Below are 26,391 nucleotides of genomic sequence, written 5' to 3' on the forward strand. Positions count from 1 at the left end.
CTGTTTACTATAGGGTTCAAAGGCAGTAGGTTGAGTTTGGGACTTGTTTAGTGTATGTTGTTGTTCCATATTCAGTTTTATTGTTATTTTTAGGGAATTTCTAGTGCTGGCAGTGGTATTGAGCATAATTACTCTGCTCGGCTGCGCCTGCGATGGGGGTGTGGGTAGACAGTTCGTCGTGGCTCACTGTCTGCCTCCACGCTTTGACGGGGATGCGCTGTGTGCGACTCGTCGATGCTCGCTGCCACACTGCGCACATTTTTCATTTTAACAGGGGTACGGGGACTGCTAAACGGCGTGGCGGGGGTGGGCTCGCTGTCTGCCACCGCGCATTAACGGGGGTGCGCTATACGTGCACTCGTCGAAGGCTCGCTGCCACGCTACGCGCGTCGAATTATATTGTGTGTGGGTATTTGGGTGACTGGTTACGGTGGTTGAGTGGTGTCAGAGGTGCGGTATGTGTTTGGCAGTGGTTGTGAGTGGTATGATCTTTGGATATCCTTGAGTAGGGGGCCCGGGGTTTCGCGTCCCAGGTTCGAAACTGGGGGTGATGCCGTGGGCCACAGGACGAGTTGGCCAGTGGAATGTCATTGGTCGGCAGGATTTTTAATGTGGGGATGGTGTCGGCGCCGGTGGTTATGAACGGGTTGTGTGACACTGTTCTAAATGCACGAGGACTTCAGTGACATAAGGCACTGGAAATTGATTTCTGTTCTCGTGAGGAGCGCGTTATTTAACACCTAAGGGGTTAGGTGTTACGGGGGAGATATAGTAACTGCATGAGAAATTATGAATGGAAAATATGTATGTTACTGAGATGTATAATGTAATATGAGCGGAATACATTGTTAGGCTTTCACGGACAGAAATAAATATAGTTACACATACACATAGTAATTTGCAAAGAACAATTAGAGTAAAAGTGAGATTCACCTAAAATTACCATGTCCAATACAGATGTTTAGAAATGATAGGCTGTAAATAACACATTTCTGATTGACCAACAGAAGGAAACGGCTGATGCAAAATAAGTTCCCCGGAGTTGTATTAAGGAGGATCATGACAACAGGGTTGAGAGTCTGGTTTTCCAATGGAGACAACTGAAAAAGAATAAGGCTGTGTCATTGATAAATCAAAAACGAAAATTGCACAAATGCTCTCAAGTGATTTTAGTATAGGAGAGGCCCGACATTCCATGCTTAAAGATAAATGATGGTTTGTTAACGGGTAATGCCACTGATAATTAAGTGTATGCTTTTTCTTCTCTCTTCACAGCTGCTTCAGGACGGATGGCTAGCACTGACAATTCCGAACCCCAACAGGGAAATCAAAGAGACTGTTGACAGTCAGGGGGTATAGTATCACACAGCGAGCTATCAATTCCTGTTTACACCAATATAAAAGTGTGAGTGAAATTAACTCAAGTTTGGTAAAAATAGTTTGAATACAGAGAAACTTGCTTTCCAAACGGTGACGTTACGAGTGTTTGAAGAAAGGTGAGAATGGAAAATACACAGGTTGTCACAATAAAAGTGACGAAAAAATGGCCAAAGATATTAAATAATGCCGGTAGTGGGGTAATGCCGATAACCTCTGCAGACATTACATTGACCGAATTGGATGGTGACGTTAACTTGAGTGACTGGAATTTGATTGACTCCCCTCTAGTGTCCAGTGTGACGGAGGGACTGGAAATAATGTCTTTTACTCCGCCACAGGGAGTCGTTGCAGCAAGCGACCCAGAGACAACTGTATTACCAGAGTCGATCCACGCTGAAGTGTCCGTTGCAGGTGACTGCCAGTTAACCAAGAGTCAAAGGAAGCAACAAAGGAGAGCGATGTTGTTGCAGCAGTCCCAGGGAGTTGACGCTAGTCGTACGGAGACCGACAACAGGTATGCGATACTACATGAACAGTTTCTACAGCCCACATGTGTCTCGTGCCCAGGTTTTCTCCACCCCCACCATCAGTACCAAACTGAGGGATGTGGCCCGATGACTAGGAGTCAGTCAACAAGGGCCAGGGTGGGGGAAGAGGGGAAGACGTGCCTCCCTCTAGAACAACAGCTAGCCGAGGCTAGACAGGTAGTGGAATACCTCCAAGGCCTAATCCAGTCCACACAGCCCGGAGGGGAGACAGGTTCCAATGGAGAACCAGATGGCCAGAGACGGGCTCTAGTGGGAACACGAGGGGGTCCTGCGCCAGAACAACAGCAAAGGTCGAAAGGGGCAATCGGGTGGCAACCACGAGGAAGAGGTGGAGGCAGAGGCAGGAATCCGAATGGATTCCCGGTGCGGAAGGTGGTGTGTTGGAGATGTGGGGAGACTGGTCATATCGCACGGGAATGTGTCCTGGGGGACCATCTATCCACAACAGGGGGTCCTCAAGGGGGGAACAGAGGAGGTGGACGTGGGCAAAACCAAGGTCAGTGTCCACAGCCCGCAAACTCCCCCTGTCCAGGACCCCCGCAGCACCAAAGCCAAGATGAGAGGCGGAGCCCAGCAATGGGGAGTCAAGCCGCCAGCACTGAGATGGGGGAAGAGGCGACGCCGTATAAGACAACAGGGCGTGTTTGTACAGAAACAGGTGGCGGGCCCCTCCCAACAACGGGCCCCTCTCAAGGAACTGTGACTGGACCAAATGGGTACGTGGCTTTCTCCTCCGAACAGGCTCCAGGGAACCATGGCAATGATGGCATACCGCCAGGACAGGTTCTGGGCCCGATGACCCCAGGGTCATCCGGTCACAGGCCACAGTATTGTTGGAGCTGTGGAGTGGAAGGTCATTTTCAAAGGTCATGTCTGCAGAGGCCACCGGCAGAATAAAAATATATACAACTGATTAGGGTACAGATGAAATAGGTTAAATAAAAAAATATATGCTCCGGGTTAGAATAAAAATAGAATAAAAATAAATAAATAGAGGGGTTAGGTGATTAGATTATGAATGAAAGTTACTAAAAACGGATGCGTGACAAACTGACAAATGCATGAACTAATCAGACTAACAAGAGGATCAAATTATGTTAAACAGTTAATATTAGGTATTCCATATTAGACAGTGTGATGATGTGACACTGCGGCAGCTGATGGTCAGTAAATTATCCATGCTTGGTCAACAATCAGATTGATCAAAGGGTGGACTGCATGATTAAGAAATTAAAAGGACCCATAGGGGTTTCTAGTTTTTTATAGTATTGATAGACGGGTATTAACAGTTATGAGCAATAGATATAAGCGGTATTTACTTTTATTTTTACTTCTCTTTTCTAGTGTGTTACGAGCAATTCCTGACTTAGGCCGGGAGCGTTCATTTTGTTTATTCATTTGATTTCCCCTTTTTCTTTCTTAGTTAATACAGGGGTGCATAAGCCTCTAGATGATAGGTTAAAAATTAGTTTTATTTTTTCATTTAATTGGTTTGGCATTGGTTTTTCTTTGTATGTTTTGTTTTCTGTTTTCTTTCTTTCTATCTTAGGGTACCTGGCAAGCTGGGAGTGATCTCGACACATCAGGACTGGGTAGTATATGTCTGTAAAATGGACTGGGAACAAAGTGAAGGGACATGAGCTAGTCATGGATTTTTGTTCTCCGCCCATTGAATACCCGGTTTTAGGGGCTGGGGGTGTGTCGTGATTGGTGAAAGTGTTGGGAAGCATGATTCTCTGTACAGTAATGGAGCTCAATAGGTTTGGTCGCTATTGGCCAAATTAGTCTTGTGTAGGGTGTGAACATGTGCAATTGATAATTGGCTTGTGGGGGACTCCGTGGGCTTGATGAAGGCTGGCGGAGAGGGTGAACGATGTGTGTTTAAGGCGGTCTGTGATTTGTTGCCGTACACACAGGATTACTGGGAGAGTGGAGGTGTCAGTGCTGACCGTCCGGTCCGGGGTACAGCTGTCCAAGGGACGAAGGTAACGATGTTTGAATGTGTATTCCACATCGAGAAGTGGAGGAGTATACGGTTTTGACAGCATAATATAATGAGAGCCATGTGAATTTTTTCAGAATTTTGAAATTTAATGATCTAGAAGCCATGAAATATATAGATAAATGATTTGGAAAAGAAAGTTGTCAAAGCTCAGACCAGTAAAGAGAGTCTGAGGGAGGAAAAGTATGGATTCTCAATCAATTGTTGTGGTAGAAGTGACCTGCACTGTCCCCCGAAGCGATATATATTCACTGCAGGATAAGGATGGGAGATTGGGGAATCAGCAGTCATCAGAGTGTGGTACAAGGAAGACCGAGGACTCCATCGGTACTGTTGATCCAGGACACTGGCTAGTGTCTACCCAGCGGTTCCATGGGGAACCACAACACTGCGGAGAACCAGGAGACGCCTACCTCTCGGGCCGGGAGAGTCTCGGCCAACGCAGTGACCAAGTCTTGAGGCTTCAGAGGGAAACGACAGGCAACCAACGAGGAGACAGGCGGCTAGGCCTCAGCAACAACTCCGGCTGTCAACAGAAGCAAGGCCTCAACTATTGACCAGGGGGTCAACAAGCGAAGGGGGGGAGCTGCTATCGCCCCTATCAACGACCAGGCGGAGGGGAGGAGAAACAAACCTCTTCCACTAATCCGAGGGTCAACGGGGGTTGAGCAGCCAGCGATGATCTCCTCACAGCCGTGACAGCGACACCCGAGGAAAGAGCTCCGGGTTCAACTGAACCAGCAATACAGCAGGGGGCTCTACCCCCTAATAGAGGTCAACACGAGTCAAGATGTGCTCGACAGAAAATGGGGTGGGATGAGAAAGGCAATTTGCTTTCTAAAATTCCACCTCCCAGAATGGGGAGTTGCACCCAGCAGGCGTGAACTGCACCAGCGCTGAGCAATAAAGAGGAGGCTGGGTCAAATCTAGAAAACATAGACCCCCCTCCTCAATGCTCCAAGTCAGAATTTGACAACTCACAGTTGAAACCAATGGAAATTGATCTTGGTACGAGAACAGGTTGTTAAAGACTGTGCACACGATCACAAAAACTGAAATGGCTAATTTGAATTTTAGGATCTGAGTGTGGCAAACCATATATATTTTATCCTAATATGATTTAAAATGTTTTAAGTATTATCTAGATAGTAGTGTGTAGAGATTGATATCTATGTTTGACATATTAAGGATAGGTAAACTATCCAAGTGGGGAACTGTGGTAAATTCCCAACATAGAATTCCCAACATAGATCTCATGATCAAACTAATGTGTAGAAATACTTGGCCCTCAAACAATAATTCATAGATTGTGTGTGTGTTTACATAGACTGATTGCCATTGTGGGCACACAGAGGTCGATTTACATATGGAGTGAGTGGTCAAATAATTCTATTTACGACAGGAACCCAAGGGCCATCTGCCATGCCCTGGGAAGAGTTTAAGACAATGGGCTCTGTAGATCAGGAACAAAAGACCAACTGATCACGTAAACATGTTATCTCGCTGGAAGTCTCCTGTGACACACACAGACACACACACACACATAGTCACACACACACACACACACCCACACACATAGTCACACACACACACACACACACACACATTCACACATACACATACACACACACACACACACACACACACACACACAGAGGAGACCACTATTGCTGTAACTAAATGTATGTTTAAATCCTTAATTTGAGCTCAAAACAAGCTGTAACTATTTCCTGGTATATTGTACTTATAATCTTGAATTCTGAAGTCATTGAAGTAAGTTCAAATATAATTAGGTTTGGTCATACTTAAATTAGGTAATTAGTTAATGTGTCTGTTCTGTTTTCATTTATGTTCAATATGATTAATTGATTGTTCTATCCTCTTGATCTATGGTATTGATTTGTATTCTATTCTATCCAGTTCTAATTTGATCTGTTATTCAGTTATATTCTATTCAGTTTATAAAATATTGATGTAAGCTAACAGAATGATTAGATTTGATAGCAATTTATTGAAAGTCAGCAGACTTTGTGGTAAAGAAATATATCTTAACTTTGATCTGGGTTTATGTGAAGGGGGTTGGCCTATTAAGCCAAACCCCTAAATTCAAATGTAAGCTTAGCCGGCCTGGCATTGGAGGAAAGAATGTGGTGATGTCATCATTCCGAGACACTGGATCTTGGCTATAAGATCTGGGTGTGATGGGGGGAAAGGACTCTGAAAAACCGAACCACAGGACAAGACCTCTACCCTCTCATCCACAAGGAGCAGGCGGCCAAGAAACAAAGGAACTTTTTGGAGGGAAAAACCAACTCTTTGTTATCAAGCAGAGAACAAAGACTTTCAACAATCTTATCAACTAGCTTTCTTCTTTAGTCTGGTTGTATCACTTACGGCATAGGGTTTGTGATCACAACTATAGCATTTCTTTATTGTAATTTGTATCAACTCATAACTTTGATTAAACAACTGTTATATAACCTTTTTCCTCCTAATTCCGTCTGCCTGCACCGTAGAGAAGTGTAGAAGTGATTCCCAAAGCTTTAAAGTATTGAATCACAACGCAGAGTACTAAGCAACCCAGTTCTGAACAAGAGCAGAACAGAAACAGCTTGGGAATCCACTTCAGCAGTTTTCCACTGTTGCGGATACAAGTGAAGGCTTCATTTATAATATGACAGATAGCAGGGGCAATTAGATCAGGGACACATTTTTTTAAGTTTCCCGTCAAGACCATCAACACCTGGTGGTTTGTTTAGTGGCAGTAACAACCAATCACTGACATGTTACTGAGTGTGTAACAGCACTGACATGTTACTGAGTGTTTAACAGCACTGCCGTGTTACTGAGTGTGTAACAGTACTGACATGTTACTGAGTGTGTAACAGCACTGTTGTGTTACTGAGTGTGTAACAGTACTGACATGTTACTGAGTGTGTAACAGTACTGACATGTTACTGAGTGTGTAACAGCACTGTCGTGTTACTGAGTATGTAACAGCACTGACCTGCATGCTGAGGCTGGACACCTGTCTCTCCACGGCCCTCTTGACCTCACTCTCCTCCTCCAGCTGCTCCATCAGGCTCTCCCTGTCCTCCTCTGTCTGACGCAGACGCCCCGACAGATTCAGCTTCTGACGTGTCTCCTCCGACAACAGCTCCTGGAGGAGGAAGAGGAGGAGGAGGAGGAGGAGGAGGAGGAGCAGGAGGAGGAGGAAGAGGAGGAGGAGCAGGAGCAGGAGGAGGAGGATGAGATGGACAGGGGGAGTAGATACAGGAGGGGAGGAAGGCATAATGAGAGAATATGAGAACACAATGAGAGAATAATGAGAAAATGACTATCGTGGTTCACTCTAACACTGTTATCTCCCCACCTAAAATATAAATATATACTGTATTATTATGTAATTCTGTAGTAAGTGGTAGCTAACAACAAACAGTTTCCCAGATTGGGATCCCTGGGATACAACCGTTTAACACTTTGAGTGCCAGCCACGAGAAATCTCGTTATTTCATGCCATGCATTGAGTGGCAATGACGAGAAGTTGCTTTTATTAGTTTTATTAGTTCATTTTTCATCAATCTAGCCTCACGTTACCATTGGGACTGGCTCTGAGCTCTAAAATACCGCCCCCTATCGTATCCCGGATGGTAATGCATCCATTGGATTGGACTCAATGGAAATGGATAATAATAATAATAATAATAATAATAATAATAATAATAATAATAATAATAATAATAATAATAATAATAATAATAATAATAATAATAATAATAATAATAATAATAATAATAATAATAATAATAATAATAATAATAACTTTATTTGTATAGCACTTTTCATACAGAAGTTGCAGTTCAAAATGCTTCACAACAGTAAAAGATACAGGCATAAGCGAGCATAAAAAAGATAGAGAGGTAGCAATGTAAGGTAAATCACAGTGTTTCACATTAGGATCTAGCATCCCAATAGGTTCTCTGTTTACAGTTTCATTCAGTAATACAAATAATAAAAATAGTTTAAAATGATTAGGTTTAAAAATAGTCTAAAAATTATAAAATAGAACGGACATACAACAGGGTATTTAACATACAACAGAGCAGTGCATCAGTAAGAAGTAAAAAGTGTGATAAAATAGTTCAATTTTGAATCAACAGAGCAGTGCTCTTAAAATTACAGTGCATCATTATAGTAATATTCCACAATTATTACATTTGATAGTAATAATGGCACACAGTCATAGAACCGACACATGAATCTGATAGGAATTGTCATTTAAATTCCTGAGCAAAGAAATAGGTTTTAAGCTGTCTTTTGAAGATGTCTAGTGAGTTGGCTTCCCTGATGTTTTGGGGTAGTTTGTTCCATAGTTTTGGGGCATAGTTGATAAAGGCTGCATTACTGATCCTCTTTTGACTGTTTCTGGGAGCCTCTAGTAGTCCAGCAGCTGATGACCGCAGTGTTCTTGCTGGCCTGTAATTTATTAGAGTGTTGGCGATGTAGCTAGGTCCCTGTCCATTTAGAGCTTTGTATGTAAGGAGAAGGACCTTAAAGTCAATTCTAAATGTTACAGGAAGCCAGTATAAAGCAGCTAAGACTGGATGAGAAAAGAAAACTCTGGAATCCACATTTGACTTATCAGGCATGTAACCCGAGCCGATCCCATTCATTGTAGACACTCAGAACAGCGTGGATTATGTGTTTAGAGTACCCAGCGTTGGATCAATAAACGCGATCGATATTTGGAATGGCGATCAGGAATTGTAATAATCTTTTTGGAGAACATCTGATGTGAGGTAAGGAATCTATTTTACCAGTCTTGGGGTAATCAGATTTTTTTTTTCATATATCTCAATGTGTCCCCTATATGTGTATGTGTGTGTGTGTGTGTGTGTGTGTGTGTGTGTGTGTGTGTGTGTGTGTGTGTGTGTGTGTGTGTGTGTGTGTGTGTGTGTGTGTATGTGTGTGTGTGTGTGTGTGTGTGCTGAGCAGGAAATAGATAATCGATTTTTCAGCCCGTTTCTCTAGTGTGCATAAGTACACATATACTATCGATAATCTAGCGTTTATTTGAAAACGATTAATAAATAGGCCGAAAAATTACTACGTGTTTTGTGTATTCCACTAAAGGGCATTTATCACAGAATTTTTTTTTTCTTTCCAAAAAAACGGAAATGTACAGATGAAAAAACAATCCATTTCATACATAGACTGCAAGCAAGTCATTGATAAGCGATGGGTGTATTAGACACATAGCCATAATATAGAACATAGAAATAGCTCCACGAAAATCATGAAATATCAGAAAATCAGTCTCAAACGGCTGGCATTCAAGCGATAAATCGTGCGCCCCCTGCTGGCACTCAAAGTGTTAAGATCAAGGACCACAATGGAAAAAGTCTGACTTGAATAGTTTCGATTTTTGGAACCCTAGCACTATTTTCTACTCACCAAAGATGTCTTCAGTCTGCCTATACAAACAGGAGCCTGACCTCATTGACTTTGCATTGGTTTGTGGCTAACTAGCCAGAGCTAATATAAGGAACAGCATGGATTGTGCTGAGAAAGGACTCTACTGATCAACAACACAATTGGTAAGTAGCGAATAGGGCTAGGGCTCCAATATCCAGAACTATCCCTTTAAGTGTGACTTTTTGTGTGACCCTTGGTCATTTTAATAACAAATGTTTATGTGATTTCGATCATTGAACACTTGCACAGAAGAACCTATAGGCCTAAGTCAGTTTTTAATTAAGAGAAATATTCTGGACAGCCCATGTACAGTATTTGTAGTTTTAAAATCAATCCAAATCACTTGGAGTGTGAATGTGATACATCACAAGAAAGTACTCACTCTACTGTCTTTAACAATGAATGAACATAATACTCTAACTTACCATCTGTAGATAATAAAGTTTGAAAACATTGTTCCTCTGAAAACATCAAACAGACTATCTATTTAAGGGTGGTGGAAATGGCTGCTGGAACTCACCTGGGCATCCTGGAGCTGGGAGCTCAGGCCAGACACATCTTTACTCAACTTAATGTTCTTCCCCTCCGCCTCGTTCAGCAGACCTGTCACACTGTCCAACTCCAACTGGTGGAGAGAGAGAGATGGAGGAAGAAGCAAGAGCAATAAAGAGCAGGGGGAGACAGAGAGATACAGAAAGAGAAAAGGGAGAGAAGAGAGATGGAGGAAAACAAAAGGGCAATAAAGAGTGGCAAAAGAGAGAGAGAGAAAGAGAGGGGAGATATAAACTAGACATAATGCAAGGAAATGTCATGGGGTCACCAAACTCAAGAGGGTTCTTCCTCTACTGGGCATGAATGTTGACAGACTATTTGAAAAGATTGTGATAAAAACGATTGTCATGTTCGTGATAATGAGAGTAATTGACTGACCATCTACTGCATTTCTATTGTTCATTTAAGTAAGTAAGGGACAGGAGATTTTCTTCTCCCTGCTCCTTTTTGGTCAATGCTGTTTGTAACATTGTAATGTTGTGTTTTATTGTTGTTGTTGTTTTCCTCTCTACTCACACTCATCTTGGAGATGCGCTCCCCTAGTTCTCCTCTCTGCCTCTCGCTGTCGTTGAAGCGTGAGTGCAGGTCGGCCAGTTGGCTCTCCACCTTCTTCTTCTTGTGTTCCACTTCCTGCCTGGCACTGGCCAGGGAGCGCAGGTCAGCGCCGAGGTCTGACAACTCCTTCTCCAGGGTCTGCTTGGCCTTCTCCAGACCGGCCCTCACCTGGAAAGAGATATGTATCCAGTTAGAAATATGTATCCACAAGTGAACTTGACTCCTAAAGGTTCTAGGCCCCAGATATCAAGTATCTTTCTTGATTAAATGGATTTGATTATTAGTTGAGTCATCAATCAAACCCTTTGACGATGCAGTGGACCAAGGGTTTCTACAGTGGAAAACAGTAGTGTGTGTGATGAAGTGGACCAAGGGTTTCTACAGTGGAAGACAGTAGTGTGTGTGATGAAGTGGACCAAGGGTTTCTACAGTGGAAGACAGTAGTGTGTGTGATGAAGTAGACCAAGGGTTTCTACAGTGGAAGACAGTAGTGTGTGTGATGAAGTGGACCAAGGGTTTCTACAGTGGAAGACAGTAGTGTGTGTGATGAAGTGGACCAAGGGTTTCTACAGTGGAAGACAGTAGTGTGTGTGATGAAGTGGACCAAGGGTTTCTACAGTGGAAGACAGTAGTGGGTGTGATGAAGTGGACCAAGGGTTTCTACAGTGGAAGACAGTAGTGGGTGTGATGAAGTGGACCAAGGGTTTCTGATATGCCACTGACCCTTAAAACTGGCGCATAGGTTAAAAGTGTACTTATATCATTTTAAGTTTTCTATTTGCGATCGCCAATTTGACCCGGAACCGGAAATGGAAATGTTGAACCATGGGAATTGAAGCCTTTTTGCGGCCATTTTGTAGAGGACATCGCTAGCTATCTGCCAGCGTTGGAATTTCTCCGATCTACACTTCCTGGCAAGTTCTATGGGGGTTCAAAGTTTAGTGTTCTGAATGAATTATGTCAATAATTGTTATGATTCGCGATAATAAGCTACAAAAGGTAACGTTTTTGAAAAATATATTGAAACACAGTCAGTTTCCCCACACTATTGTTACCATGTAGGAAGAATTAGATCTGAAATTAGTTTCAAAATGGTTACACTGTGGGGTAAATAAAATAGTACAGTCGATTACAGTAAATATCAGTATCTGTTATTATGCACGCCTGGTGATACTATATCCAAATTGAACTCGGCCATTTGAAAGATACTATATGATTACATATATAAATGTGCGAATTGGCTATAATAAGGTAATGTATAAGCATATATTCTATATTCTATAATAATATTTCAAATTGCATTGGTCCGGATGGGAGAATTCAGTACTGTATATACAGAACCTTCAGTTTGATCATCTTCCCTTTATTAATTTCCTTAGATCTTTTGTACACATGATCTCAAGAGGGTACTGAATGAGCTCAGTAGCAGTTTTTTAAGTTTGGTCATTATTATCATGGTTTTATTCACTGTCAAAGATGAAAAGAAAAATCATAATTCATATTTTCCTTTGTTTCATCACAATTTAAGCAAGCCTAGTAATAGACACAATATTTCTGACACTGAGAATACATTCATTGAGGTCCATAGATGTTCCTAGATACCAAGAATATGCAAATAGCCCTTGTAGAAGTGGAGCAATATTCCATTTACCTAGGTATACATTTTATGCAGATTTTCACCTGGGGTGGAACAGGTTAAAACAAAATTACAAACATCACAAAACAAACTGGTCAGACTACTACTTGACCTTACCCCCAGAACCCACCTCACCCCTGCCCACTTTGACAACCTAGGATGGCTTAGAGTAGACGACAGAGTACAGCAACTTGCAATGGGCCTGGTCTACAAGATACACTATACGACTAAGGTACCCATGTACATGTCAAAATACTTCCCAAAGGTCAGTGAATACCACAACCACTACACCAGAGGAAGCTCAACAAATCATGTTAAACCCAGATTCGGCTCAAACAAGGGACTAAACACGTTTCGCAATTATGCCACATCAATGTGGAACGCCCTACCCAAAGCTGTAAAGGAATGTGAATCCCTACCCACATTCAAAACCGCTCTTAAAGATTACCTACGGGAGGCTGCAATTCGAAACTGGCCACCGTAAATGCCCAAAACCCCCACCACCTCCTAATAGACAGTCTCCTCCCCACCGCATGTATATATTCCCTCCCCGCCGTATGTATATTTCTCTCCCACGCACCCACCCCCTCCTAATGTACAGTCCCCTCCCCATCATATGTATATACTCTGTCAGGATCTAGGGGTAACAGTACTGTATATTTGAATACCGTTTATGTCACAAATGTATCAGTACTAAATACCTATATGTCCCTATGCCATAAATGTCATGTATGTTGTGTATGTCATAAATGTCTATATGAATTGAAAATGGGGGACCCTGATGGAAACAAGACAAATGTCTTTCTCAGGTCTGCATCACCTTAACAATTGTGTGTATTGAGCCGTACTGTATTGTACCCATTCTGCAATCTGTTAAATAAAGTTTTCATTCATTCATTCATTCATCATTCATTCACCCTCTTGGTCTGCTCCAACTGTTCAGTGAGCTCCTCTACAGCACGACTGTGTTTTTGTCTCATGTCCTGGACCTGGGCCTCGTGGTTCCTCCCCTCCTCCTCCATGGCCTTCTTCAGCATGGCCACCTCCTGCTCACGCTTGGCCCTGCAAATAACATGCAAACCTCAATACAACCAGATCATAGTTGGATGAGATTGAGGTATGTTTATTTTATGGTTCTCACAATACCTACTTCTCGTACAGAAATTAAACCCTACTTTAAGTGCTCCAGTGCTTCTGCTCAGAATACGGTTGTACTGAGCAGCTCCCAAGTGTGAATGTGTAGACATGTGTAGCAGAATGTAAAATCTTTCGTTTGGAAATCCAGATACTTAAAATCATTGAACGTACAGAGAGAGAGAGGGAGAGAGAGAGAGAGAGAGAGAGAGAGAGAGAGAGAGAGAGAGAGAGAGAGAGACAGAGAGAGAGAGAGAGAGAGCTATCGGGCTCAGCCCCTTCCATTCCTCACTGTTGCAGTTATTAAAGAAGTGTGAGTAAAGCGCACTGTCGAGTCCTGGCTTTAGGCAGAATCACAAACAGTGGTTTAAGATAAGTTATTTATATTTTGAACGTAATTCATTGCGCACTAGTTAGAGGACATGTTGCGCAAGTTATGACTTTGAATGTCTGCCATTTCCACGGCAAAGAAGGCACATAAGTAACGATACGGGTGGTACAGGTGGTACCAACTGCATTACATGTTACATTCTATGTTCCATTGGTAGAATGTGTTAAAAGTATCAACCCCTACTCCTCACCTTAGCTCCTGCTGCGCGGCTGTGGTGTCCAGGGTGTCCTCCAGCTCAGTGTGCAGGGCGTTGAGTTCCTCTCCCAGGTCCCTGCGTGCCGCCTCTGCCTTCCCCCGCATCGTCCTCTCTACCTCCAGATCTTCCTGGAGCTCCTGCAGCAGGGCCTCCAGCTCCCGAACACGCTTCACCACTGACGCACGCTGGCCACACTCCTCTTCAAGCCTATAGGAGAGAGAGAGAGAGAGATGTTCCAAGAATACCGCTGATTATATAGTTCTCACCTCATCATACAGGACACAGTGGTGAATAATACCATAGCGGAATGATAGACAGAGTCTAGGGGTTTAAGAGTAGAAGGAGCAGCATTTCTATACATTACATCCCCATAATCCAACATGGATAGGAAAACTTAGCTTCAACAATCCTCTTTCCTGATTCTGTTTCTGTCAAATAAGCCAATTATTTGTCACAGTTTGCTGACAAGATTGCCTATTTGGTATTTAAATGTAAATTTCTCATCAAGCCAGATGCCAAAATATTTATATTCAGTAACTCTCATTAATGTTAGAACAATTCGCAGTGGATATATGTACACTATTATAATCAATATCTCTGGTTCTAGTAAACAGCATACATTTTGTTTTATTTGCATTAAGTACCAGTTTGAGATTAATAACAGCATCCTGAAGAGCATTAAAGGAAAGTTATATATTCGTACTGGCCTCGCGTCTCGCTCTTCGTCATACTGAGATATACCTCATCTCCAGTACCTACTGTACTTCATTAACGAAAAAATGCACCCATGCACTTGACCAGGCCCCGCCCCTAGTGTCCCCTATAAGACACCGGACATGGTCACACTAGCCCTTCCTCTTTTTCGTTTTCCATCATGGACGTGCTAGTTCCATGAACTAGCTGTTGATGCAATTGAACAATGTTGGGTTTTCGCTGGAGATTTGCCAGCCCCTGGAATGTTCTCGGCACGTTCCAACGGCGCGTCAGCCCTGTCCTGGGGTTTCCTAGTCTTCTGACAGCGGATTGAGGGACGTCGCACGGCGGCTAGCTGTCGTGGCTAGGTCACGCCCAGGTAAGGTCTGCGCCACTAGACATAACAATGCTGGCGTTAGTGATGCTGCTTGTTGTCCCGTGAGACAACCGAGTTGTGTATTGGCGCAAGGGGCAAGATATCTGGGTAAACGTTGTCGTTTTCCCGGTTATCCTGGAGCGCGCGGCTAATGCTATGCTACGATGCTGGGTTACTGTTCTGTTTGATTCCCCGCTGAGGGCTGTCTTTTAAAAAAAGGTCTTCCCTCCTCTTAACCATTCATGCTGACGGTCAATCGGTGTCTACTGTTGGGAGTGTTGATGGGGGCTTGTTTACCTTTTTCATGGGTGAATGGGCTGAGGCCTAGGGCTGGTGTGCTTTTTGTGAATTTATGAATGGTGTGCCGGACTGGTGTTTCTCTGGTCTGCATCCCCTTAACGTTGTGTGTATGGGCTAGCCCATTCTGCAGTGTGTTGGTGGAGTTTTAGTTAATTTATTCATTAACCCCTTCATGGGGGTTGCAACCACCACTGGTGCTCCGTGCTTGTGAAGCAGGTGGCATCAGTCCTTTGCCTCTGGCATGTTGGAACAGTGCCCCGCCCGGCCGACGCCATGAGGTGAGTCGGTCCGGCGGGTGGCTGGTGGGCTGTTAAGCCTATACCGCCATGGTATAGAATTAGCAGCGATTAGTAACTTTGTTCGAATTGCTGTTTTTTCTGTAAAAAATGGTGGCGGGTGACGGGGCCTTGAAGGCCAGCCGACGTCGAAACATCGCATGAGGTTTTGACGTTATTAGCTTTGACCTAGCCACAAGCTATAACCGCAGGGAGGGCTAGGATGCTGTCAACGCTTGTTTACAGACATCTTGGTTGGATTCGTCTCCCTTTGAGGGGGTGAGAAGTTTTTTTCCCTCCTCAGGGCTCCCCTCTCCGCAGAGGGACTTTGGTCTTCCGCAGGAGCGCGGGCAGTATTTGACCTAGGCCCCACACCCAACAGGTGACCGCAAGGCCGACAGCCTTGGCGGCCGAGGGATCGGCTACATTAGATGAGCACGCCCTAAAAAACCGTCGCCGTCTAGCTGTGTGCAGCTCGCTCTCCGGTCACTCCCCCCCCCAACACCAGCGGGATAAGGGCTCTGATTTGTTTCCTTTGGTTGCGGGTCGCGTGTCTTCAATGAAGCGCAAGCGGCCCCACGTTTCGCTTCATCTTCCATCCTAGGGCTTACCTACGCTTCCTTTGCAGGGTTTAGAGTATGAGTACCAGAGGCTGCCGTTCGGCTATTCTCTGGCTCCCCGCATCGTCACCAAGTGCGTGGAGACCGCACTGGGGCCTCTGCATCGTCAGGGGTTACGAAGTGTATTCTGCCCTGGACGATGTTCTGGTCCTTGGCGGTCAAGGTAGATCATCAGGTCTCATACCAGGCAGGTGGTGGAATTCCTCACCAGCCTGGGGTTTGCTGTAGACTGGAAGTAGAGTACTCCTCTTCCCAGTCAATGGGTGGAGTACTTGGGCTTATTCTAAGCTCAAGGTCTATATGGGCATCCCTCTCAGAGCGTTATCGACACGCTCGGGAGGTTCCGTCCTAGGACGGTTACGGCGCTGTCCGTGATGCGCCTGCTCGGTATGATGGCATCTGCTCATTCCGTGGTCCCTCTTGGCCTCCTCTTCACCTCATGAGGAGGATACAGAGGTGGTTTTCCAGTATGGAAATCATCATCATCATCATCATCATCATTTATTTATTCGTACATGGAATTACCACAGTCCAACAGTACATATTCATATAATTCACCAAAAATACCATAGCCGAAAGGAACAGGAAGAAGAAAAAATCTTATATATACCTGCCCCTACACACACACAACACACCGATAGACATATTGTGTAAAACCAAACAGAATATACCCATTTTGCAAAAAGAAATAAAAATTTAACATCAACACAACCAAATTAAATCAACATAAATAAACCCATTTTGTCTATCTATCAGTCAAACTACATATTTAGGTTCATTCATTTACACACACACACCCCCACACACACACACTTATATAATGTATTATACTTCTATATACTATCTAATTTCTATTTTATTATAATATAACTAAATCATACTATTTAAATAAATAGAAATAGACCCGGTGAGAGGCAAGTGGAAGCGGCTAAGGTTCCCATGTCAGTACTGGGGGACCTCGCCCTCTGGGTCCCCATGGGCAGCAGGCTGTCACACGTCACGGTCTTCACCGACGCCTCCCTCACTGGGGGGGGGGGGGGGGGGGGCGCGTCGGGCCAACGCAGTAGGGGGCAGCTGGCAAGACCATGCTGCCCGGTCTGTGCTACATTCAATGTGTTGGAATTAAAGGCAGTCCTTCTGGTCCTCAAACAGTGTTTTGATCAGGACGGACAACACGACGTCAGCGTCGTATATCGTACGCTCCCCCCGTCTGCACCGGACAGCGGTCGGCTGGCTATGGGCGTTCTCCATCTGCGCAGCCTGAGGGCTCTCCACATCCCCGGCAGGGTGAATGTGGGTGCAGGTGTGATGTCGCGGGGCGGTCCTCACCCTGACGAGTGGGGATTACGTCCGGACATAGTCGGGCAGGTCTGGGACCGATTCCGTGGCCGCCCGGGATGCTGTACGTTTTCCCCCCCATACATCTGATAGGTCAGTTGTTGGTGTGGACACGTCGGGAGCGCAGGACCTTGATCCTGATCGCACCGGACCGGGGCACAGCTGTGTGGTTCCCGGTCCTGATCCAGCTCTTGATAGCCCCGCCGTGGCCTGTTCCTTGGTTGTCGCGGGCCCTCTCTCAGGTGCACGGGTCTCTGTGGCAGTTCCCTGTGCTGGGCCAGCCGCTGATGGTTTGGCTGTTGAGAGGGTGAGTCTGGAAGGGATGGACCCTTCTGTGGTCGACACCATCCGGAACGAGCATGCTCCCTCCACTATCGCGGTTTACGCGGGTAGGTGGCGTATTTTCCAAGAGTGGTGTAGAGTGGGGGGCTTGGAGTGTCCTGCCCCCTGGACGCTGTCCTTTCCTTCCTTCAGTCTATTTTGGATAGACTGTCGGCTTCGACGGTGAGGGTATATCCCGCGGCTATATCCTCTTGTCATGTGGGGTTTGAGGGTGTTACGTTGTTCAGCCACCCTCTTGTGAAGCGTTTCCTGCTTGGCGCTCGGCGCCTTAAGCCGGTGGAACGTTCTCTGTCTCAGAGTTGGGACCTCCAACTGGTCCTCTGCCGGTTGTCTGAGGCCCCGTTTGAGCCTCTTGAGCAGGCGTCTTTGGAACAGCTGCCTTTCAAGACTGCATTCCTGCTGGCCATCACCTCCGCTAAGCGCGTGGGTGAGCTTTGTGCTCTATCTGTGCGGCCTGAGTGCTTGTCTATTTGTGTCAATAGCGGTGCGACTCTGAGGCCTAATCTAGTCTTCGTGCCAAAAAATATCCGGAGCTCTTTTCGCTCCAGGGATATTGTGGTTCAGGCGTTTCATCCACCTCCTCACGCTGGTGAGTTAGAGGCGAGCCTTCACCTGTCATGTCCAGTCCGGGCTTTGGGGGTTTACCTCAGCCGGACTCAGGACCTCAGGGCTACCGATCAGCTCTTTGTTTGTTACGGTGGCTCTCGTGCTGGTAAGGCACTGTCCAAACAGCGCCTGTCACATTGGTTGTGCGAGGGCATTGTCCTTTGCTACACATTGGCTGGGCTGGCCCCCCCTGGGGGTGTCAGGGCGCACTCCACTCGTGGGGTGGCGGCCTCTGCCGCCTTGTTAGTGGACATCTGTGCTGCAGCCTCCTGGTCCTCCCCGGGTCCCTTCGTTAGGTTTTACCTCATGGACATGACTGGGGGTTCTGTCTCCCAGGCGGTTCTGAGGTCTGGGACCTCCCCTGCGTCCCGCCCTTCGGTGGGTTAGCAGGGGTGTGTGGGTGTGTGGTTCCGCCTGTGCTGTGCGTTTTTAGGGGTCTCTAGTTCCCACTTTTTCGCACTTTGGTGGAGTTGACTGCTGCACCCTCTTCACTAGGAAGGGCGGGTGGACGGGACTCCGCTCCCCCCTGGTGGTAGGGCTTGCGGGTCCTCAGGGGGTACATTTGTCGGGCCACGCGTCTGCTCTGCCCCATATCTCAGTATGGCGAAGAGCGAGACGCAAGGCCAGTACGAATATATAACGAACGGTTATGTCTATAACCTAGTTATATGAGTACTGGCTGAGCGTCTCGCTCTTAGCGCACCCTGAGGTCCCTTGGTTGGGTTTTTCTATGATGGAAAACTTTTCCCGAGGAAGGGCGAGTGTGACCATGTCCGGTGTCTTATAGGGGACACTAGGGGCGGGGCCTGGTCAAGTGCATGGGTACATTGTTTTCGTTAATGAAGTACAGTAGGTACTGGAGATGAGGTATATCTCAGTATGGCGAAGAGCGAGACGCTCAGCCAGTACTCATATAACTAGGTTATAGACATAACCTTTCGTTGCAGGTTCTCAATGGCTAGTTGTACAGAATCAGGAATACAATACACAATAGTGTCATCAGCATAAAGATGGCATCTTCCTCATGCATCATCACCAAGCCGTTTCTCCACTGGCTCTTAGATGTGCGCACTAAGCAATAAGAAATAAATAAAACCAACAATAAATAATATCATAAAGAACAAGACATGGAATATTAATACAGTCTATTCCACTATAGCTACATCCGTGCGATTGGGTTTAGTTCTTTTTTATTTATTGGTTCGTTGAGTCATGACTATAAATGTAAAACGTAATTGTTAATGATACAAATATTGTCGTATTTATTATTATTATAATTATTTAATTCCGAGGATGTCTGTAGAATCGATGTGAATGCAATCACCATGATTTATCCGAAATTAAGCCTTTAACCAGTTGAATCACCTGTGCATTGTATGTTACTATTACACTTTACTGTTACATTTGCACTCTGGTTGGATGCCAACTTATTTTTGTTGTATTGTACTTGTGCTGTATAATGACAATACATTTGAATCTAATCTCATTTTGATCAGTCACAAATTGCTTTCGCGCTACCATGTTGAATAGTTCCCCCATAAGGGTCAACGCGAGGCAGAAGCAATGGATAGCATCTCCTTATAAGGAGCGGGCGGGGCGTTCCTGTATGCAAATGAGGGTGTACGAGAATGAGCTTCCAGTTTAAGAATGAGTGACGTTTTTCGTTAATGGGAACCCAGCTGCAATGATTTTGGCCACCTACGAAGACCCGTTTCATGCGTTCAGTAATTTGTTAGTACAAACTTTTTACGAAGATAGTTACAAAGATACTTACGAACATGTTCGAGAATGAGGTCCAATGTTGGTTACTGAATTCAAGAGTCAGCGTACAGCTGGAGGTTCTGGTGGTGTGCTGTGAGCTGCTTACCGGACCAGGGTGGCTTGGAGTTCCTCCTCCTTGGCAGCCAGTTGGGCTCGGAGATCGGCTAGCTGGGCCAGCAGGTCGGCTTGCTGCTCATGGAGCTCCGCTAGCTCTCCCTCCAACTTCCTCTTGGCTTTCTCCATGTCCTGACGACCTTTCTCCTCCTTCTTCAGGCGCACTGGAGAGAGAGAAAAAGACGCTCTGCTGTGAAGAGACTTTTTTACACACACTGGACATAATAGAGAGAGCCGCTCCACAGGGAATAGACTTTTTGAAATGTACTGGACACTTGGAGACACACTACACTAAGAATATACTCTTTGAAATGTACTGGACACTTGTAGAGAGACATTATGTTGTGAATAGAGTCTTTTAGATGTACTGGACACTTGGGGAGAGACACTACACTGTGAATACTCTTAAAAAAAAGACTCAGTATAAACATATATGTTGTTCTTATTGTCATGATATAAGGATTTTGTGTTAATGTATATCCAGGGATGCACTCTAATGATATCGGGTTGATACCAAACTCAAATAGGATATCTGTATCTGATACCAGACTCAAATAAGATATCTGTATCTGATACCAGGCTCAAATAAGATATCTGTATCCGATACCAGACTCAAATAAGATATCTGTATCTGATACCAGGCTCAAATAAGATATCTGTATCTGATACCAGGGCAGACTCAAATAAGATATCTGTATCCGATACCAGGCTCAAATAAGATATCTGTATCTGATAACAGACTCAAATAGGATATCTGTATCTGTTGTGAAGGGCCAGATTAAAACTGAGAATCTACGCCAAAGCGCTTTACAATTTGTTCCTGACATTTTACCCATTCACTCACACATTCACACACCGATGGCGGAGGCAACCATGCAAGGTGCCAACCTGCTCATTGGGAGCAATTAGGGGTTAAGTGTCTTGCTCAAGGACACATCGACACGCTGCCCGGGAGGAGCGGGAATCGAACCGGGAACCGAACCGGGAACCTCCGGATTGCCAGACGACTGCTCTACCTCCTGAGCCACTGTCGCCTCACTGAAAGAGAGCTGAGAGAGAGCTTCCAAGCCATGGGCCCAGAACTTAAGACCCACCTCGCTCCCTATCAGATCGAATTCCAGTTTAACCCCCCGAACGCCCCTCACTTCGGGGGAACCTGGGAAAGAGAGGTACGTTCCATAAAGACAGCTCTGTACGCCGTGCTTGGGGCCCAGACCGTGGCGGAAAAAGTCCTCACGACAGTCCTCACGGAGATCGAGGGAGTATTGAACTCAAAGCCCCTCGGTTACGTCTCAAGTGATGTAGCAGATGTCGACCCAGTCACCCCCAACACTCTCTTGATGGGGCGGCTGGACCCTGCGCTTCCACAGACGGTGTACAGACCTGAAGAAGCGAACGGCCGAAGAATGTGGAGGTACAGTCAAATATTGGCTGACCAGTTTTGGAACAGTTTCCTCCTCCACTACCTACCGTCTCTCCAAACCCGTCAGAAGTGGGTAAAGGACAGAGACAACTTACAAGTGGACACAGTCATTATGATCATAGACCAGTCACTACCCCGAGCTATGTGGCCGGCCGGCCGCGTAAGCAAGGTGATCACTGGTGCCGACGGAAAGGTCAGAGCGGCAGAAGTTATTGTCCAAGGGCGGACCTACACCCGACCCGTGGCGAGGCTGATAGAGTTGCCGAGGCTCCCTGACTCCCCTGATGACGATCATGACCCACTGACTTTGTAGATTGCCCTACTCCTCACAACAGACATTGAGCAGTTGACTGGACTATTAATCTGTCTCCCTTAACTAATTAGGTGCGGACTAATTAGGAGGCGGCTGTTGTGAAGGGCCAGATTAAAACTGAGAATCTACCTTTATTGTTTGATATACTTTGTATATTATTTATATATACACGGAATATCCCTTTACCTGCGTTCAAACCAGAGTAATATTCGCTCTCCTTATTGGACAGCGCCCTAGGCGCCACCTCGCAAGCCCCCAACGTCAGGTTCAAAGACAAGTTCAGGCATGTCAGAACATGCCCGGAGACAGCGTATTGATCCCAGACAAGGACTGCGGTTTGGGACTAGATAATCACTTAAGTATATATACAGCGCAAGGTGCGCACAGCAGTAGATCACCTGCTTGTCCATCTAAACAAGCCAACGTAGTTCATCGTGTAAATTGAGCACTCGTGCGTTGAGAACATGTGCGAATAGAATAGTAAAGTGTCAGAGTTTAATGCAGTAACGTCAAGTTCGACCTAATCTAATGTGAAGTAAATAGTCGTTCATTTATTGTATATCGTGCAACCACAGTTCGTTCGTGTGTAGCATTACCCAGCGGTTCGTCGTGTTTTAGCTAGTGTACCTTAGCCAGGGTGTTTGGCCTAAATACGTCGCCCGCACCCGAGGAGGCCTAGTCGGAGAACCATTGGACATGTGCACAGGAGAACCAGCGTCTGCGATTGCAGAACCATTACTGGTTGGATTATATTGATTTGGAACGTGTTACCCGGAGAAGAGCCTCGTTGATTTTGTGTGGGATTCAACCTCGTGAGGATTACAACTCGGGCTGGCCTCATGGACAGAGGCTGGCTAGCTGTCATCAGTGCTATCGAGCATTTGGATTACAATTATTGCTTTGCTGCTGATCGTTGGATTTACAAGGACCGACTCCTGTACGTGGAGTCTCTTTATTCTTCATTGAATCAGACTGAGTATCCGAACATTCCTCTACCCTCCAGGCCTTACACCCCGGAGGGAACCCATTGTCTCCAGGCGGTACCAGCGTTGCCTTATATAGTTGCTATTATACGACAGGTGGCGTCAACTTAGACCCATCGTAGGAATCCTGCTATTCCCAGTGACTCATGCTGCTGACTGACTTTACGCATATTCTACGCCATACAAGCGCGACCCTAATTCTCATTCTGTAACCTAATGTTGCATAATAATAAAATACCCTCAAATACTATTTATTTGTCAATGCCGTGTTCTTGTGAGTGTTCACCATCTATATTCGATGTACTGTCTGGCCAGTAATTAAAGTACATAACTAGCAGTGGTTTAATCTATCACAATCTTTAATACAGTCAGGGATTTGTAACCCCTCAGTTACAGTATCTGATACCAGACTCAAATAAGATAGCTGTATCTGATAACAGACTCAAATAGGTATCTGTATCTGATAACAGACTCAAATAGGATATCTGTATCTGATAACAGACTCAAATAAGATATCTGTATCCGATACCAGACTCAAATAGGATATCTGTATCCGATACCAGACTCATCTACTTTGTGTGACACTGTGGAGTAAATGTCAGTGTGCCTTAGACGGTTTGTACAGACACAAGCTCGACCCCTTTGACTTTGCATTGGTTTGTGACTAACTAGCCGGAGCTGGTATGAGGAACAGCATGGATTGTGCTGAAAAAGGACTCTACCAGTCAACATCATCATTGGTAAGTAAGAAAGCTAGGGTTTAAAATCAGAAGTGGGGCGGCGTGGCTCAGGGGTAGAGCGGGTCGTCCAATGATCGAAGGGTTGGTGGTTCGAATCCCGCTCAAGCCCATGTCCATCCCACTGCCGTTGTGTCCTTGGGCAAGACACTTAACCTACTTGCCTCGTATGAATGTGTATGCATGTGAATGAATGTTGGTGGTGGTCGGAGGGGCCGTAGGCGATGATTATTCGCCACGCTTCCGTGAGTCTGCCTCAGGGCAGCTCTGGCTGCAATTGTAGCTTACCACCACCGGTATGACTGTGTATGAACGAATAATGGACTCTGTGAAGCGCTCTGGGTCTCATGAAGAGCGCTATATAAATCCAAGTCATTATTATTATTATTAGAAGTATTAAATATTGAAGAATATTAAATAATCGGTATCGGCAAGGGACAAGTGTTATTTTCTGCATCCCTAGTTAATACGTTTTGTTCTATCAGGGTTCTTGCGAAATGTAAGACTTTTTTAGACCACTTTGAATATAATTAAATGCCTGTTTCACAGTCATTCTGAAAAAACATTATGAAGGAAAATTGTTATGAAAGAAGTTATTCCATATGAATAGTTGGGTGGGAACTGATGAGGCTATTACCATACTGCTTATGTTGCAGCCACAACGACATCTACCCCACACACATTTAAACGAGATAGAGAGATGTTATCGCAACATAGAATTAACTTCCTAATCCAATCAATTTTGAAGACCTATCAAAATCCTATTTAAGACCTTTTTAAGGCCTAAAATTCTGATTATTAAATTTAAGACTTTTTAATACCCAGCAGGAACCCTATTGGTTCTATTGACAAATAATAAAACAATATGTTTCATGATCAATGAGCTCATCAGTGGAGTTGTGGTGGTGAAAGCCCGGTCCTCATCGACCAATCAGGTGTTGTCAGAGGAGTAAGGAGTGAAAGGTCAGGGGTGAGAGGTGAGCTGAGATCAGGTGAGCGGCACTGACTGACCCTCCAGGTCAGAGATCATGGACTCGTGTTTGTTCTTCAGCTTGGTCAGGTTCTTGGACTTCTCCTCTTCCTCTACCAAGTTGGAACTCACGTCAGCCATCCTCTCTTCTAGAAGCTTCCGCTCCTGGCAACGCGGCGAGGACCAGCAGGAGATGAAAAGTAAAAGAGACATTTGAATTAGGGATGCACTGATATGAAAATGTTGGCAAATACCGATAATACGTTTTCAGTTATGGCTGTTATGGCTGATATGGCCAATATTTACAGATAACAATATTCAGATTCAGATTCCTTTATTGTCATTCAGTACCTTACAGCAAAAAAAGAGTGAAATTCACTTCGTTGTGGTTCCTCGAGCATAGCAGCATCCAATATAATATAAACTGTAGCTCTCACCTCCATAGCCATGAAGTGCTTTGAGAAGCTAGTAAAGGGCTACATCTGCTCCTCCCTCCCCATCAACATGGACCCCCTGCAATTTGCATACCGCCCCAACAGGTCCACGGAGGACGCCATATCCCATGTGCTGCACACAGCAGCATCACACCTGGACAAGAGGCAGGGGAACTATGTGAGAATGCTATTCATCGACTACAGCTCGGCATTCAATACCATAGTCCCCTCCATACTCATAGCCAAGCTCAGGGACCTGGGCTTGGGCTATGACCTCTGCCAGTGGGTCTTGGACTTCCTGACTGGCAGACCCCAGGTGGTGAGAGCAGGCAACTGCACCTCCTCATCCATCACCCTCAACATAGGGGCCCCCCAGGGCTGTGTTCTGAGTCCCCTCCTCTACTCCCTGTACACACACGACTGTGTGGCTCAGCGGAGTAGCAATACAATCGTCAAATTTGCTGACGACACAGTGGTGGTGGGCCTGATCTCTGCCAACGACGAGAGGGCCTACCTGGAAGAGGTCAAGGTCCTGGCGGGATGGTGCCAGGAAAACAGCCTCTCCCTGAACGTCAGCAAAACAAAGGAGATGATTGTGGACTTCAGGAGGTCGGGGGTCAAGGACTACAGCCCCCTCAGCATCGACGGGGCACCGGTTGAGAGAGTCAACAGCTTCAAGTACCTCGGAGCCCAAATATCCGAGGACTTGAAATGGACCATACACATTAACAGTGTGGTGAAGAAGGCACGACAACGCCTCTACTTCCTCAGGCGCCTAAGGAAGTTCCAAGTCAGCCAGAAGATCCTTAAGAACTTCTACTCATGTACAATAGAGAGCATCTTGACCGGCAACATCACCTCCTGGTTTGGGAATAGCACTGCAAAAGACCAAAGCAGACTACAAAGAGTGACACGTTCAGCCGAACGCACAATCGGAGGGGGGCTCCCCACCCTCCAGAACATTTACTACAAGCGTTGCAAGGGGAAGGCTAAGAGAATTATTAAGGACTCGAGCCACCCGAACAACTGCCTCTTTGAACTGCTGCCGTCAGGCAAGCGATACAGGAGTCTCAAGGCGAGCACAGAAAGACTCAGAAGTAGCTTCTATCCCCAGGCCATCAGGCTGCTAAACGAACAATGAATGAACACTACACAACAACAACCACCAAACACACATAGCACACACATCCACACGCACACACTCACTTTAAACAAACACACTGTAGCACCCACTACA

The 26,391-nt window shown here is 45.4% G+C and overlaps 1 protein-coding gene across 1 annotated transcript in view; it reads right to left on the bottom strand.

The window, feature by feature from the left end:
- Positions 1-26,391, bottom strand: part of LOC311240534 (myosin-14-like) — a gene marked incomplete at both ends in the record, with an annotated part of 182,806 nt that overhangs the window by 39,757 nt on the left and 116,658 nt on the right. The window contains 7 exons of the mRNA XM_084329113.1: positions 6,938-7,090; positions 9,926-10,030; positions 10,474-10,680; positions 13,066-13,210; positions 13,864-14,076; positions 20,287-20,458; positions 24,762-24,885. Of these exons, the coding sequence (XP_084185239.1) occupies positions 6,938-7,090; positions 9,926-10,030; positions 10,474-10,680; positions 13,066-13,210; positions 13,864-14,076; positions 20,287-20,458; positions 24,762-24,885 (1,119 nt within the window). The remainder of the gene's footprint in view (positions 1-6,937; positions 7,091-9,925; positions 10,031-10,473; positions 10,681-13,065; positions 13,211-13,863; positions 14,077-20,286; positions 20,459-24,761; positions 24,886-26,391) is intronic.

The sequence above is a fragment of the Notolepis coatsorum genome (genome assembly GCF_963971535.1).
Source record: "Notolepis coatsorum genome assembly, chromosome: 14".
NCBI classification, from domain to species: domain Eukaryota; kingdom Metazoa; phylum Chordata; class Actinopteri; order Aulopiformes; family Paralepididae; genus Notolepis; species Notolepis coatsorum.